The 16,437-nt window shown below is 43.7% G+C and overlaps 5 protein-coding genes across 6 annotated transcripts in view; 2 read left to right on the top strand and 3 right to left on the bottom strand.

The window, feature by feature from the left end:
* Positions 1-11,300, bottom strand: part of LOC117143230 (RYamide receptor) — a 52,519-nt gene extending 41,219 nt beyond the window's left edge. For both annotated transcript variants that reach the window (XM_033307780.1, XM_033307781.1), the window contains exon 1: positions 10,832-11,300. The gene's annotated coding sequence lies outside the window, so the exon portion shown is untranslated. The remainder of the gene's footprint in view (positions 1-10,831) is intronic.
* LOC117143234 (phospholipase A1) lies at positions 401-1,543 on the top strand. Its single transcript, XM_033307785.1, has 2 exons — positions 401-452; positions 519-1,543. The coding sequence occupies exons 1-2, from the start codon at positions 410-412 to the stop codon at positions 1,490-1,492; spliced, it is 1,017 nt and encodes a 338-aa protein (XP_033163676.1). The 5' UTR covers positions 401-409; the 3' UTR covers positions 1,493-1,543.
* On the top strand, positions 2,120-4,791 carry LOC117143229 (flocculation protein FLO11). Its single transcript, XM_033307779.1, has 4 exons — positions 2,120-2,159; positions 2,214-2,490; positions 2,544-3,597; positions 3,898-4,791. Exons 1-4 carry the CDS (start codon positions 2,120-2,122, stop codon positions 4,666-4,668), a joined length of 2,142 nt encoding a protein of 713 aa, XP_033163670.1. The 3' UTR covers positions 4,669-4,791.
* LOC117143227 (chitin-binding domain protein cbd-1) lies at positions 5,005-8,209 on the bottom strand. Its single transcript, XM_033307776.1, has 2 exons — positions 8,174-8,209; positions 5,005-8,111 (listed from the first exon to the last, which is right to left on the bottom strand). Exons 1-2 carry the CDS (start codon positions 8,205-8,207, stop codon positions 5,194-5,196), a joined length of 2,952 nt encoding a protein of 983 aa, XP_033163667.1. The 5' UTR covers positions 8,208-8,209; the 3' UTR covers positions 5,005-5,193.
* A 397-nt stretch (positions 11,301-11,697) lies between the features above and the next one.
* Positions 11,698-13,349, bottom strand: LOC117143629 (extensin). The gene is made up of 2 exons (XM_033308404.1): positions 13,124-13,349; positions 11,698-12,863 (listed from the first exon to the last, which is right to left on the bottom strand). The coding sequence occupies exons 1-2, from the start codon at positions 13,257-13,259 to the stop codon at positions 11,917-11,919; spliced, it is 1,083 nt and encodes a 360-aa protein (XP_033164295.1). The 5' UTR covers positions 13,260-13,349; the 3' UTR covers positions 11,698-11,916.
* Positions 13,350-16,437: the final 3,088 nt, after the last annotated feature.

Here is a 16,437-nt window from a genome sequence, read left to right as displayed (position 1 = left end):
AATTTAAATATAATTTGAAGAGTGGTGTTATGACATAGATACTCTCTAAACTGAAATTGACTGAAGATAGTCTATCTCTCCACACAAAGATGATAAACGCCCTGATCGAATTGTACGTCAACAATTGTTGCCTATCGGAAACGTGAACTACTTCATAGGGACACGCGGCCCAGAAGAAATCAATTCAATCAAATTATATTCAAGATGGACATTCAACTTAGAACAGATTGCCGAAACACATGTTCCGCTCTTATCGGAACGGCCGATGGTCCGAGTGGCCAATCCAGTGGCCTATCTTAAGTGGTATGCTTCAACTTGTCTGTGATTTGATCGACTGATCGGACCCACCATCCATATAAAGTAGCTACCACGCCACCCACAGTTATTAGTTGAAGTTGACTTTGCCGCAATGATGAAACTGTTCCTGGCCTTGGCCTTTTGTGTCCTGGCGGGTAAGTTCGGGAAGCTTCCACAATATCATCCTGATTAAATTATTGGCAATCATTTCGCATTTTCAGCTAATGCCGTGGAGGTTCGTGTGAATGGTGAGAACGGATGGTATGTGCCCCAGGCCGATGGTACCATGGAGTGGATGGACCGCGAGTTCGCCGAGGCCTACTTGGAGACCAAGAACCGCATGGAGGGACGCAACGTTCTGAACCCCGTCACCTTCTACCTGTACACCAACTCGAACCGTAACTCTCCCCAGGAGATCAAGGCTACGTCAGCATCGATCTCTGGCTCGCACTTCAATCCCAACCACCCCACCCGCTTCACCATCCACGGATGGTCCTCCAGCAAGGATGAGTTCATCAACTACGGTGTCCGCGATGCCTGGTTCACCCACGGCGACATGAACATGATTGCCGTCGACTGGGGACGTGCTCGTTCCGTGGACTACGCCTCCTCCGTTCTGGCTGTTCCCGGAGTCGGCGAGCAGGTCGCTACCCTGATCAACTTTATGCGCAGCAACCACGGCCTGAATCTGGACAACACCATGGTGATCGGTCACAGCCTGGGCGCCCATGTCTCTGGCTATGCTGGCAAGAATGTGAAGAACGGCCAGCTGCACACCATCATTGGTCTGGACCCCGCCCTGCCCCTCTTCAGCTACGATTCCCCCAACAAGCGCCTGAGCTCCACCGATGCTTACTACGTGGAGTCCATCCAGACCAACGGAGGAACCCTGGGATTCCTGAAGCCCATCGGCAAGGGAGCCTTCTACCCCAACGGAGGAAAGAGCCAGCCCGGATGCGGTGTTGATCTCACCGGATCCTGCGCCCACAGCCGCTCAGTGATCTACTACGCCGAGTCCGTGACCCAGAACAACTTCCCCACCATGCGCTGCGGCGACTACGAGGAGGCTGTGGCCAAGGAGTGCGGTAGCTCCTACAGCTCCGTCCGCATGGGAGCCACCACCAACGCCTACATGGTCGCTGGAGATTACTATGTTCCCGTCCGTAGCGATGCTCCCTACGGAATGGGCAACTAAGTCCAGTCTATAATCTAATAAATTGAGTGAAAGCTCTGTGAGCGAAAGCAATCCGTTGTGAGCTTTATTTTACCGATATTACGGGCTACGATTGTGGGGCGCAAGTTTGGGGACTTACTAGATTTACTTTAACTTAAAGCTTTTCAATGCAAAAATTATACAGAGGTGGTCAAAAGTATTTACACAACGAGCTTTTTTTTCAATTGTCAACTAATTGAAAAAAAAGCTCGTTGTGTAAATACTTTTGACCACCTCTGTATATTATATGAAGCAAAAACTTGGTTATCTTTCTAACGGTTGCGATTTCTACCATGTAATTTGAAAGATAGTTTGGTAATTTCGTTGTATTAAGAAATAATTTAATAACGAATTTTTTTTTTTAAATTGAAATGATATTACTTTAGAAATGTACCCTAAAATTGTGCAGCCCAAAATAGTTTACCAAGAATTTTGTTAAGTGCTAGTAATGTATTTTTTTCGTGGTCTTAGAATCTTACTGATTAAACTTGATCTAATCACTTCACTGTTGTTGCGCAGATTTGGTTCTCATTCAACATTTGCAGACTGAAGGTATAAATAGCAGTACCAGGAACTACTAGTAACCCATTCTAAATATTCACTTCAACGATGAGATTGTGCCTTCTTGTGCTGGGCTGCGTGATAGCTGGTAAAGACTTTGCACATTGACAGATTTCGGTAACCTAGCATGCATTGAATTTAGCCAGCGCCTGGCCGGTCGACCAACTTTCGGTTCGAGATCATGGCATCAATGGATGGTTTGTCCCTCAAAGGGAAGGTGGCCTAAGATGGATTGGTAAAGCGGAGGCGGAGCGCCAGTTGGAATACTACGAGGCTCAGGAGGCGTTGGAAGGTCGTCTGTCCACCAACACGGTTAACTTCTACCTCTACACGCTGCAGAATCCTAGCACTGGACAGCAGATCAAGGCTACCCAAGCCTCCATCGATGGCTCATTTTTCAATCCCAAAAATCCAACTAGGTGAGCAAGCAAGAGATCAATTGATCCTTAAACTAACTGTAATGGCTCTATAGAATCACCATTCACGGTTGGAACTCAAACTACAAGGATGGGGTGAACACCAGGATAGCCGATGCCTGGTTCCAGTACGGCGACTACAACATGATTGCAGTAGACTGGTTCCGTGGGCGTTCCTTGGAGTACGCTACCTCTGTGGCCGGAGCCCCAGGAGCTGGAAAGAAAATAGCCGCACTTGTGGACTTCCTAGTGGAGGGATACGGCATGAGCCTGGACACTCTGGAAATTGTGGGCTTCAGTTTGGGCGCTCACGTTGCAGGACACACCGCCAAGCAGGTGAACTCTGGCAAGGTGGGAAAAATCGTGGGCTTGGATCCTGCCTCTCCCCTCATCAGCTACTCAAAGACCGAAAAGCGTCTGTCCAGCGATGATGCATTGTATGTGGAGTCAATCCAGACAAACGGTGCCATTTTGGGCTTCGGCCAGCCAATCGGAAAAGCTGCTTTCTACATGAACGGCGGTAGATCACAGCCTGGTTGTGGTATCGATATAACCGGCAGTTGCTCACACACAAGAGCTGTTCTGTATTACGTGGAGGCGCTGCTGTGGAACAACTTTCCTTCGATGAAGTGCGAATCCACCGCGGACGCCAACAAGAACAACTGTGGCAATACATACAGTTCAGTCTTGATGGGTGCTACCATAAACTTCTTTGTCGCAGAAGGTATCTTCTACGTGCCGGTAAACAAGGAATCCCCTTACGGACTTGGAGAAGTGAACAATGGCGGAGAGTCTACAACAGCTGCTCCTGAAGTTACTTCTACTACTGATAATGGTGAAGATGAGTCGACGACCGTCGTCTCCACATCGACGACAACGGGTAAGCCAGGGGAGTCCACAACCGAAGAACCCGAAGAGGATTCCACAACAAACAAAAAGCCCGAAGAATCCTCTACTACAACCGAACAGCCCGAAGACTCGACTACTACAAGCGGAGAACCAGAAGATTCAACTACGGAAGCCCCAGAAGAAACGACCACAGAAGAGCCCGAAGAGACCTCTACATCACCAAGTGATACTGAGGATTCAACAACGGAGGAGCCTGAAGAAGTTTCTACTACACCCAAGGAATCCGAGGAGTCCACCACTACAAGTCCTGAGGATGATGATACTACGTCAGCACCTGGCGAAGATGATGATACTACCGTAGCTCCAGAAGATGACGAAGAGAAAAAAACAACCACCGAGGATTCTGAGGATTCAACAACTGAAGAACCCGAAGAAGATACTACTACACCCAAGGAATCCGAGGAGTCCACCACTACAAGTCCTGAAGATGATGATACTACGTCAGCACCTGGCGAAGATGAAGATGATGATACTACCGTAGCTCCAGGAGGTGACGAAGAGGAAACAACCACCGAGAACCCCGAAGAAACCTCTACATCACCCAGTGATATTGAGGATTCAACAACTGAAGAGCCCGAAGAAGATACTACTACACCCAAGGAATCCGAGGAGTCCACCACTACAAGTCCTGAGGATGATGATACTACGTCAGCACCTGGCGAAGATGATGATACTACCGTAGCTCCAGAAGATGACGAAGAGGAAACAACCACCGAGGATTCTGAGGATTCAACAACTGAAGAGCCCGAAGAAGTTTCTACTACACCGAAAGATTCCGAGGAGTCGACCACTACTACGTCAGCACCTGGCGATGATGATGATTCAACAACCGAGGAGCCCGAGGAAGATACTACAACGACCAAGAAGCCAGTTGAACCCTCAACTACAACCGAAGAACCTGAGGATTCGACTACTGAAGTTCCCGAGGAGTCTACAACAGAAGAACCCGATAAGAATACCACATTAACGGAAGAGCCAGAAGACACATCTACAACAAACGCAGAACCGGAAGTATCGACAACCGTTGAACCGGATGTTGATAGTACTGTTGATCCAGAAGGTGACAAGTCGACAACGGAGGTCCTCGAGGATGTATCCACAACCCCTGTTCCCACTGAGCTTCCTTCGACAACGGGTGTTCCTCCTGAAGTTCCCATCACCACCCTGGCTCCAGAAGTTCCCTCAACACCACCACCGAAAGATGGAAATACCAAGAACATCTTCATTTTTAACGTGTTTTTGGTGAATGTTAAGATAGAAAACAAAAGTTGAAAGTGAGGCAATGGTTCTTACTTAGTTTCCCGCCCATTTGGCGAAGAGAAAATAACAATAAAATTCAAATAATACTGCAAGTCCATTATTAAACGTTTAGTTAGTTTGTTTTTTCCTATTCAATTGGAAGTGACTCACACTTAATAGTGACAGGGAGCTCGAAATCCATGTTATATGTCTAGTTAATCAGCTCGAACAGTTGATTATACTGAGACAGAACGTGCTGATTAGTATATACAAGTTATTTTATCGCATTAACGCCAGTCACTTCTGCTTTCGACGGCAGCAATACAAAACTTTCCGAAAAGTCCCGGTTACCAAATGGCTACTTCCCAATTAACTAGATTTATACACTTCGAACTTATCATGCCTGCATATTTATTATTCATGCGAAAATAATCAGGTTGGTAAAGTAGCTACCCTGATTAGAGCAATTACTGTTTCTTTTCTTTTGCTTCGTTTTTTAGATTTAAATATTCTTGTCTTATTGTATAGAAATACTTCCAGAACATAATCAATTCCACGTTAATATTCGAAATATTTGTATTCTGGCCTCACGCAGATTTCATCCACATCAATAAGACAATCTCGAAGGGGCACATAAAAGTATGTTCCAGGCGGACATTTCAGATTTTCGACCTGACCACCAATGCACTGCCTGTAACCAGCACAGTCATGGGGATCCTCTTCAAGTGCTCCTTCATCGCAAATTTGTATGTTAGTGACGCAAATTCCTCTCCTATCAACCGAGCATATCTTCAGTTCCATATCGTAGTAGAAGCCATTGGGGCAAAGTTCCTCAATCAGCTCGCCATTCTGACATTTGAGGTATCCTGCGCAATTATTAGGATCCATTTTAAGTTGTCCTTCTCTGCATTTTGCAAGTGGATCAATACAAACCCCATTTATGTCTCTGATGCAGAACTCATCGGGTTTAGTAAGCGGTGGACCAGTGTCATTGTGTTGCACCTCATCTGATTTATACACCTCTTCTGTCCTTGCACACACCTTATGCACATCCATAAGACAATCTCTCTCTGCCACATTAAAGTATTGTCCAAGGGGACAATTCAGATTTTGAACCACACCTCGAATGCATTGTCTGTAACCAGCGCAGTTGTTGGGATCTTCCTCGCGAACTCCTTCTATGCAGAACTTGATATTAGTGACGCAAGTGGCTCGCATATCAACCACACATTTGCTCGATGTAGAATTATAAAAGAAGCCACTGGGACACACTTCCTCCTTCAGCTCTCCATCGACACACTTCAGGAATCCTGCACAGTTTTTGGGATCTAACCTGAGCTGACCATCCCTGCATTTGGCAAACGGGTCAACGGAGGTGGTGAAATTTGGAGTAGACTCAGTAGTAGTTTGTAAATCGAGAACCATTGTCTTATCTGACTTTAAACAGACCTCATCCACATCAATGGAGCAATTTCTTTGGGTTGCATTGAAGTATCTGCCCGAATCACACTTAAGTTCCGTAGCCACACCTTCAAAGCATTCTATGTATCCAGCGCAATCCTGGGGATTCACCTCTCGAATTCCTTCTATAAACAGTTTATTGTTATAGACACACGTACCGGTATTGTTTTCCAGATTGTGGACTCCGCCTAAAGTGGTGAGCTGCAGACTTATAGCAGTTGTTTGCAAATCGGAAGTATAACCCTCCGTGCTTATAGGAACATCATTCGTAGTGCTTTCCGTATCCGTATATGGATTCAAATCTGTGTATCGATTGAAATCAGCACTAGAACTTTCGGTAGTAAAATCCGCAACTGTACTATCCGTATTTGTATTTTCCTGCAAATATTCACTTGTACTCTGCGAATACTGAAACTTTTCTAAGTCCCTGTCATTGTCAACTCTTGACTTAGCGCATACTTCATCCTCATCAATGAGACACTCCCCTTGGGTTCCATTGAAATACCTTCCAAATGCGCACTTGAGTGGTTTGACCTTACCTCGAATACATTGGGTGTATCCGGCGCAATCTTTCGGATCTTCTTCTACAATTCCTTCAATGCAGGTACTAGAATTCGTGACACAAGCACCAAAATTGTCCACCAAACAGGTTTTCAAATTTGAGTCGTAGTAGGTCCTCTCGGGGCACTCCTCCTCCACCAACTCTCCATCGATGCATTTAAGGTATCCTGCACAATTATTGACATCTCGTTGATTTTTCCCTTCCGTGCAGATTGTTGATTGACCTACACAAGCTCCATTCAAGTCGAAGATACAGGAGGCTTGGGAAGTAAGCTCTTGCAGAGCAGAATCACTAGATTGGAAATCAGCATCAGTACTCTCAGTACTAGAGGTACTACTTTCAACATATTGATGATGTTCTACAATCCTTGAATGATCTTTCCGTGATTTTGGACACACTTTGTCCAAATCGGCGAGGCATTCTCCCTGCGTCACATTGAAATATCTTCCAGAATCACACCTAAGACTTTCGAACCTACCTCGAATGCATTGTGTGTAGGCAGCGCAGTCCTTGGGATCCTTTTCACGCTGTCCTTCGACACATAGTTTTCTGATTGTAACACAAACGCCCTCAGTGTCCACCAAACAAGTTTCCAGCTTGAAGTCGTAGTAGGTACCACCTGGACACTTCTCCTCCACAAACTCCCCATCGATGCATTTCAGATATCCTGCACAGTTATTGGGATCTATTTTTAGTTGTCCTTCGGTGCACTTAGCTGGTGGGTCCACACACACTCCTTTTAAGTCAACAGTGCAAATTTTGTACGTGGGCTCAAAGTATGTGCCACTGGGACAAGTTTTAGTGTTTAGTCTTCCATTTTCGCAGTTGAAATAGCCAGCGCAGTTAGTTGGATCCACACGAACTTCTCTATCTGTACACTCACTTGAAGAAGACGAACACACTCCATTCTCATCCACCTGGCAGAGCTTGAATATGGGCTCAAAGTAGCTACCAATGGGACACTTCTCCTTCACAAGGACTCCATTCAAGCACTCCAGATAGCCGGCACAATCCTCGGAGTCCAATTGTAGTTCTCCCTCCAAACATATTTCTTTTGGAGCTGCACAGGATCCAGTTCGAGACATTCGGCAGTTTTTCGATATTACATTAAAGTAGCTCCCTGCCGGGCAGCTTTGTCTTACCAGATCTCCACGAATACACTTGACGTAGGACAGGCAATCATTTAGATCCTCAAAAATATCTCCATCAAAGCATAATCTTCGTGAAGTAGGGCACACACCAAACTCGTCCACCACACAGATTTCATTATTCGCTTCAAAATAACTTCCATTGGCACAATTTAGGTGCACAGTTTCATCGTCGATACACTGAAAGTAGCTGGCGCAGTCATCCATGTCAGCAGCTACTGAACCCTCGGTACATTTTACAGAGTCCTTAATAATGGATCCAAAAGATGGACGCATCAGACATATCCATGCCGAAATACAAAACACTAAATTGGGAAAAACTAGTAAGCTCCTTTGAAATAATGAATTATTTTTAATTATTTCTCACCTTCGTAATACTTTCGACCTAGTTGCAACTCCATTTTCTTATATTCCTACAATGAGAGCTGTTCTAAGCAATTCCCGCTTTTATATTGCAGCTCCATTAGCACTTTTGTAACTATTGATAAGATTGAGTGAAGAACTTACATATGTTCCTTTATAAGTGGCAAATAGAAAATATGTGAGAAAAACCACTGACAAGTGACTCAGCAATGTTATTATTTTTAGAGCTTAAACAATCTTTGAGAGACAATAATGAAAGGCTGCAATAAAAGGGACAACCCAAGGGGGGTTTATCCCAAGACAACCCGATTTACAAGAATGTTTACATCAAAGAATAACCTGTGTTACTTTCGGTTGAAATCACACTTTGAGCCAAGTGATTTGCATATTACCCTTAGTTAGTTTATCCTCTTTTTCAAGCGGAGGCTCCCGTCTAAATTTCCGCACATCCCGATGACGAAAACTATTGAATTTCCATAAGAAAAGAGCCCTGTATCATTTGTTGCTTTTTGAAAGAGGTTAAACGGATGCCTTTAGCCCTTAAGCCCAAAAATTTTCCATTATCCGAAAATCTTGCGTTTATTAAAACATACACAGTTTTGCTACGATTAAATTCCCATAAAATTTTCAATGAGTGGTTTAAAAGAAAATCATTTATTGATTACCTTCGTGGACAAGCATTCCGTAGCGAATGCCATTTTTTATTGCTTTATATCCCAAATGACCTAATGGTCACTTTTGATCGCCTAATGACACCAGTCCTTTGGCAAAAGTCATTGCAAGTGGAAGTGGACAAGTGTGCGTAAAAAGTCAGCAAAGAAATTTCTTTTTTTCTAGTTGAAATCAATTGCATTTCATTGAAAAAATCCCAAAATCATTAAAAAGGCATCGAAATGTTGCTCACTCTGCACACAAATTTCAGAATGACTTGATACTTTTTGGCAGTCAAGCAATGCCTTTGCTCAGCCGAGAATAAACTTCTGGCAAAAGAATTTTCAATATTAAAAGCCGGGTTGGCCAAGTGCATCTTGCAGATTGTTTATGGAATTTTTTAGAAAGACGTTTGAGATATCTTCACAAACTTATTATCTCTCCTGAAATGGAAAATTCAGGGGACAGTAAACTGTTTTAAAAATTCGCGTTTCAGTGTAAACAAATTTACCTTGTTGTTGCCATATTGCTTCTTTTGTTATCTTACTATATTTTAAGTGCTTTAACGAAAATCAATTCCTAGTAAATAAAACAGACCTGAAAACGTCACCGAAAACATATGATGCAGCCACTTGAGAAGAAGGCTTCCTCATTTCACTTTGTTGAACATTTTTTCAATTGTTTGCAACCAAACACTTTTCTCTGATATTAGAATTATATACCACACACTTTATATCTTAACAATCTAATCAAAGGGCATATGTCATTCGACAATGTTTTACAAAGAATTGTTTAGTTATGAACTGTTTGCACTGTGTGTTATTTGCTAAAAGCAGTTTATTTACAAAATCAAATACCAATAGATGTTATCAAAAGCAAAATGTATTGTTTCCCAAGCTCAAACTGACCAAATATGTTGGCAAAATAAATACTTTTCAATTAGTTCTTTTAATTTCTTAAAGGGTTAAAGACTTTATATTTCACTTTGCTTAAATTCATTTTCATGGCGTTAAATCGAAAACTATGAAAAATCATACAAGGGTCATTACAAGTAAGGGCGGCAAATTGAATCGTGTCCGAAATGAGATTCAAACAAATTCAGCTGTGATGCAAAAACTAAAAAGAAGACAAATCGAATGTCAGGCACTGAATGTATTATTATTTTTAACGGTTTTCCGAATGAATAAACCAGAATCGTAACATGCCGGCAAACAAACAATTAAAACAATGCCACATTGCGTTAAGCGAACGACAAAAGCTAACATAAATTCGAAATATAAGCCAAGTCGGTAAATATGATAAAAATGCTCAAGCCATATAACCGTTTAAGTTCAACACTGATGCTCACTAAGGCTGCAATGCCTTAAAGAAGCCCCCAAAAAAATGAGAGAATTTAATAACTTTATGTATCACGTGCAACAATGGCAGCGCACAAGGACTAAGTTGGTGAAAGGACAAAGCCCAAAAACTGCTCCAATTTGGGATCATCCTGCATAATTTACAATTAGCCCGGCCAGGAATGGTTGTCAACGAAAGCAAAATGGTTGGAGAACTAGGAGATAAGACCTGCTTAAGTCCACTTCATGCAACACTTACAGCTACGCCATGGACAACGTTGCGTATGTGTTATGTTATTTATGTCCAAGTAAACTTGTGCAGCTGCAACACAAGAAACTGCTGATTGATGATGCTACCGGAAAGGAACATTAATGCAATACAAATTTGTTGAGGAATTTCATTTTTATCAGTTTATGGCTGCCTCTTGTCCTGATAAATCTGATTGGGCACATCAGTCAAGAGTTACCAAAACTGAATATATATTGACTATAGAAGGAAGGTTGGTCTGAAGCTCGTCCGTGAATTATAGTCATGTGTATCAATCCCAACCAGAACTAAACTTGCGAGCAGATGTGTGAAACTCAGCCAAATGCTAACAAGCGGAAACAACAAGCCATTTGCCGGCGGAGAGGACAAGCTGATTAGCAGGTAAACAAATCTCATTACAACTCACCTGGTGCAGCGAGGCACTGGGATTGGACTGGTGCTACCCTCGAGGGGATTGCAAGTCGTCGAGACTGCCAATGTCAATGCCAATGCCAGATGTAATGACCTGAAACAATGGCCGACAATTTCACTTGCAATCACTCACTTTCCGTATTGCGTATACGCACTGTTGGACACGTGATTAAAGTCGCAATTCATTAATTGTTTATTGTTTACTGATTGTGTTTTCGCTGCTTATGACCACTCTCTAAATTGTATGGACTGAGTGTTTTTAATGGGCTTATAAGTTAGAATACGCAATTCGCTAACCAGACGGAGACGACCGACAAAAAGTGAAGGAACACGCCCACCAACGATGCGACTCGCGCGGGCACAGAAAGCGAACTGAATGTGCAGCCGGATTTTTCATCCGGACTGACTGATCAACCGGCCACGAAACACGGGCACGAGCCCGAAAGGCAGCTCCTCGTACTCCTTTTCCCGGCTTTTCCATCCACATGTTGCCACATCGCTTTGCGCAGGCACCAAAACCCACAGCCAACTGTTGGTTTTGGCGGGAAGTCTCAGCAACATGTTGCTTTGCCATTTTGGCCATTACTCTACGATTTTTCTACGAGCACAGCAATGAGGAAAACCGTCGAAATTGGGCCTACAGCCGAAATTAACAAAACGTAACGCAATTAAGCAGGCTGTAAAATCGCCAAGGTCACGTCTTCACACAGGGTCAATTATCATATTAGGCGGCATGAGCCATCATTAAATCACTCAAATGCGAAATCCATTGTGTTTTATCCGAATTAACTGGACCATTAACTGTGCTTAAGGAAAGTGTATAAAACTTTTGATGAATATTCCACATTAAAGCCCATTTAGTTTTTTTTATAAATTCGATATTTATTATCTACTCTTTATTAAAACAAATGTAACAAGTTATACAAACGAACAAACAACGAGATGTGCATGTGGGGAGGTTTGGCACGTGTGCATGTGTGAATTGGGAACAGGGGATTGGGAAGAGGTGCATCCAATGGACATTAGACTATGACAAACTGTGAAATTGGCTAAGGCATCACCATCTCAGAGCAGCGATCTTCACTTCAGCTTCTTCAGGAAGTAGCGGTTGGGAGGACCGTAGCTGGTGGCAGGCACATGGGAAGGAGCCAGTCGCTGCTCCGGCTGTTCCTCCACCACGATGGGTGCCATTGAGGGCTCCTCAATGGCCAGGGCGGCGGGAGCGGTGGCAGGGGGCAGATACTGGTTGGCAGGTGCGGACAAGGTGGTCTGGACCTCCTCACCAGTATAGGCAGCTGCAGTGGGGGGTCCGTAGACCGCAGAGGGAATGGCTGGCTGCTCTACTTCCGGCTCGGGAGCGGGAGCCAGGGTGGTGGGTGGCAGGACATCGGCGACCTCAGCCAATGGGGCGAAATCCTCGGCGGTGGCCTGACGGGGCTCCATCTCTGCAGGTGGGGGTCCATAGACGGGGGCCTCCTCCTTCTTGGTCTTGTACTTGATGAAATAAACCTCTGGTTTCGATGGCTTGGTGGGTGGTGGCGTTGGAATCACGATGTCCTGCTCCTGCTCGGGCTTCTTGTGCAGCACATAGATCAGAGTCTTCTCTTCATTCTGGGGTGGTGGTGGCACAACTGGCTGACGGATGGCCGGAGCAGATGGCGCCTTGATGAACACGATCTTGTAGTGCTTCTGCTTGGGTCCCTGCTGGTGGTGAACGCGGGTCTGGATGGCATCCTCCTCCTCGAAGTCCTTTGGTGGCACATGGACGTAGATGTGCTTGTGCACCTTGGTTTCCTGGGGGCCATTGTTGTAGCCACTGGCATGCTGCACTCCGGACAGGCGGTGGGCCATGTTGTAGCTGTCATCGTAGGCATTCAGGGGCTCAGCGGCGGCGGCAGTGGGAGCCACTTGCTCGATGGCATCCAGATGCATTTGGGGTGGCAAGTAGGTCTGCTGGGGCGCTGCAAAGTTGGCGAACGACTGCTCCTGGGGCAGAGGCTGGTAAATCTGCGGGGGAACGGGGTGAGCTGTCCAAAAAGAAAGATTAATAAGATTAAGATTAATATGTTGAGTTAATATATTTACATTTGGTGTATTATATTACTATAATCAATGTTCAATCTTGCATTTTTTAATAATTGTCATTTTCATAAACTAATTTGAATCAATGAACTTTAAGATAAAGTATTAACTAAATTAAAGGACAAGTTTTGACATATTTTTATCTGTGTCACATAAATAGCTTTCATCTGACTGAATTTTTTGAATTCATCCTCCGCCCACTTACCATTGAGTGGCAAAGCCCGCTGGCTCTGCTGCTGAGGTAACCCGTGGTAGGAGTACGGGGATGGGGGCTCAGGACGACCCAAAGTGGTGGCCACCAGGGAGGCCACGCACACAACGAACAGCGAGGAGACACGCATTTTGCTTCTGGTAATCGGAAATCCTGTGCTGCTTAGTAAGCCCGTAATCCTTTGGCTCGATGAAATGCTTCGATGGAGAAGCTCGATGCTCGACTGATGCTGACTTGGCCGCCGCGGTCCGAATTTATATGATTCGATGTCCGCAGCTCCGAGTGCTCAAAGTCTCATTACAAAAGGTAAACGAAATAAACGAAAAAATGAATTTAATTAAGCATCAAAAGAGACGCGAAGAGCGTCGGATGAACTTGGCCAACAGCGAGTAGAAGGCGGCGCAGAGCGAAGATACGGATACGGATGCGGAGAGAAGTCTGCGACACGTGTCTTTTGGGCTCACAAGCGAGAAATTGGAGCAAACCCGGCTGCAAATCGAATCTCCCAGGAGGGGGCAAGTCCCATAGTCCACAATCAACGCCCTGGGCCAACGCGAATAATGTTTGCCCAAATCGTTATGTGTAACACTCTCCGCTGAGTATCTCGTATCTGGTATCTTGTAGCTCGTAGCTCGCATCTCGTATCTCATATCTCGCATCTGAAAGATGCAGCAGCCGCAACCTTCGGCCAAGTGCGCCAAGTGTTATTTTCACAATTGGAGCGCACTTAAATCGCTGGCTCGAAATCGAAAGTGACCCACGATTACACACTCGACCGAGTCCCATTGATGAACTTCATTCATGTGACGCCTCGAGGAACTTGTTTGTCCAGTTTGGACTTCCTCGCCAGCCGGGTCAAGTGATTCCCCGGCAATCCAGTCAAGGGATAATCTATTTTTCCGCATGATTAGCAAGAAATCTAAATAATGAATGGAAAATTTCAAAACAACGTGTATTTCTAGGACATTGAACTAAGAATTTATTAACTATGATAAAATACATGTGTAACTTTGTCATTTTTAAAGACAAATTTGCAGGTTTTTTATGCCTTCAGCTTTAGTAATTAATTATAATTATTTCTACTCATTCTTAAGTATCATTAAACTTCAATGTTGTCTCATTGCATATGGAACTAACAATGGTTACTTTAAAAGATCCCAGTCATTGCATACAATACAATGCATTTTAACCCATTCTTAAACCCTAACAAATTCGTTTATAAAGCTATAAATACAAGCAGTCATCAGACCAAAAATAACACAATAACGAAGGGCTTTTCAAGGCCAGTTCCAAATTTCCCCCGAACTGTCAACCGTTGACGGCGGACACTTTCAACACCTACGACAACAATTACGAAACAATCGTAACAAAATCAAAATCAAAATCAATTTTCAAATTGAAGCCAAACATTAAGCGTCGAAAACGAAATCGAAACAATAAGTAATAAAACAAAACAGCAGCTACCCAAATAAAGTGAATAGCGAGCGGCGTTTAATTGGATTTGCTGCACACAGCCATTGGATCGAAAGTAAATAGAGCGCCAGTACCCACTACCCAATACCCAGTAACCAACCAGTAATCAGATGAATCGAGACGCTTGTCCACTTGCTGTCCACACACAGAAATCATTAATCGTAATTGCAGCCGACGCATCTCGACGCATCTCGACGCAGCGAGGTGGAGAAATGTCGAGTGCCTGTGCGGACACATGTAGCTTATGGCCATAACTACATCGACATGGCTAAAAGGCGGCACAAGAAGTTGGGGGGCGTACGTAATGGCAACAGGGTTTTGGGGCTTTACGTCACCGATCGATCGATTGGAAATTGGTGCACTTGGCCACCGAAGAAGAAGCCCAACGAGTCAAGCGCTGTCAGGAAGGAAGAAGGGCCCGGAATAAAAAAATAAAAGCAGGGATGCAAAGGTAACTTTATTTAAACAAATACATAAATAAATGGTACAGTGAAAAGTGATAAAATTGCTCAGAAATATTAGTAAAAATGTCAAAATTATGCGTAAACTAAGTCTAAATATAGATTGTCATACCTTGTTGGACTCGTAAAAACATTCTGAAACGATTGGCATTTAAGAATTAAAAAAAAAAATTTTGCCAATTTTTGCGAAAAATTACAATGTTACCCCTTATAAAAAATGAAAATTTTGACCAAAAATTCAATTTCTGGAATCAAACCAATTGTGATCGCGTTGGTTTGCTGAGGTCATTAGCTCTCTAAAAAGGTATTTTTCTTAGCTGTGGGTCCCATTTTGGCCGAGTTACAAGCTTAAATACCTTAAATATATACGTACAAAAGCAAAACTTGGTGAAAAATCTCTAGTGATCTCTAGTGATTAGATACAAAAATTTAATAAATTCTATTAAGGTAAATTATATTTTTATTCCATCCCTGCCCAAGAGAAAGAGCGAGAAAGACCAAAGGAGCTGCCGCAGATTGTGTCATCGAGGGTTCGAAATTTGGTGAAAATCAGGTCAACAGTGCAGTAGCACGTCCATCGATGAGTTATTGATTTGTGTCGAATACTCGATCTCCTGCCCTTCTCCTCGTGGCATTGGCTTAGTCTTGTTTTTCGTTGCCCTTCGATCGCTTCAAATTGACATTGCCGGGGAGCTGCGTCCCTCTTGGGGGGAATTTCCATCGCAGCAGCTTAAAATAGACGAAGCGACCGGGGATGCGCGCCACTTGACTTGCCACTTGTTGCATTCAAGTGCCACGAACAGAAAAAGCCATAGAAGAAGCACACGAAGGGGCAGATACTTTGGGGCTTTGTCATTGAGATGTGAACCCACAAGTCGATTAGTTGGCCAATGGCAGTGGAGAGGCGCATTCCATCGCCAGCGAAGAATGCGTAGGTCACTTGGCTTAAAAACGGAGTAGAAGCTGCTGCAAACCTTGTGGTTTAAGTGGATATAGATACCCATCTCATACCCATAGTATTGAACTTTCTACTCAATAGTTAACCATTTAAATCAATTTACACCAAAGTAAGTTCACATAAAAATCAAACTCACTTACGATCCCAAACCTCAAATTAACCTAGGCTGTAAAAATTTGACTTCCACATAAAGTGATTTACTGATTTCCGAGAAATGCTCCGACTACCATATTAAATAATTTTATTACACTCCAAAGCAAGTGTATATTTTTCACTTTTACCACAAACACCGAAAATAAAAAGGCAACTGCAAACCAAACATGCAAATCATGCTCCAAAAAGTTTATAAAAAAAAGATCGCAAGTAGATGTTATATATTTAACTGGGGCTTCAGCCCACACTCCGTAAATTATGAC

This window comes from Drosophila mauritiana, chromosome 3R (assembly GCF_004382145.1).
Source record: "Drosophila mauritiana strain mau12 chromosome 3R, ASM438214v1, whole genome shotgun sequence".
Lineage (NCBI taxonomy): Eukaryota > Metazoa > Arthropoda > Insecta > Diptera > Drosophilidae > Drosophila > Drosophila mauritiana.
Note: the sequence above shows the minus strand (reverse complement) of the source record. Positions and strands in the feature narration are given on the sequence as shown.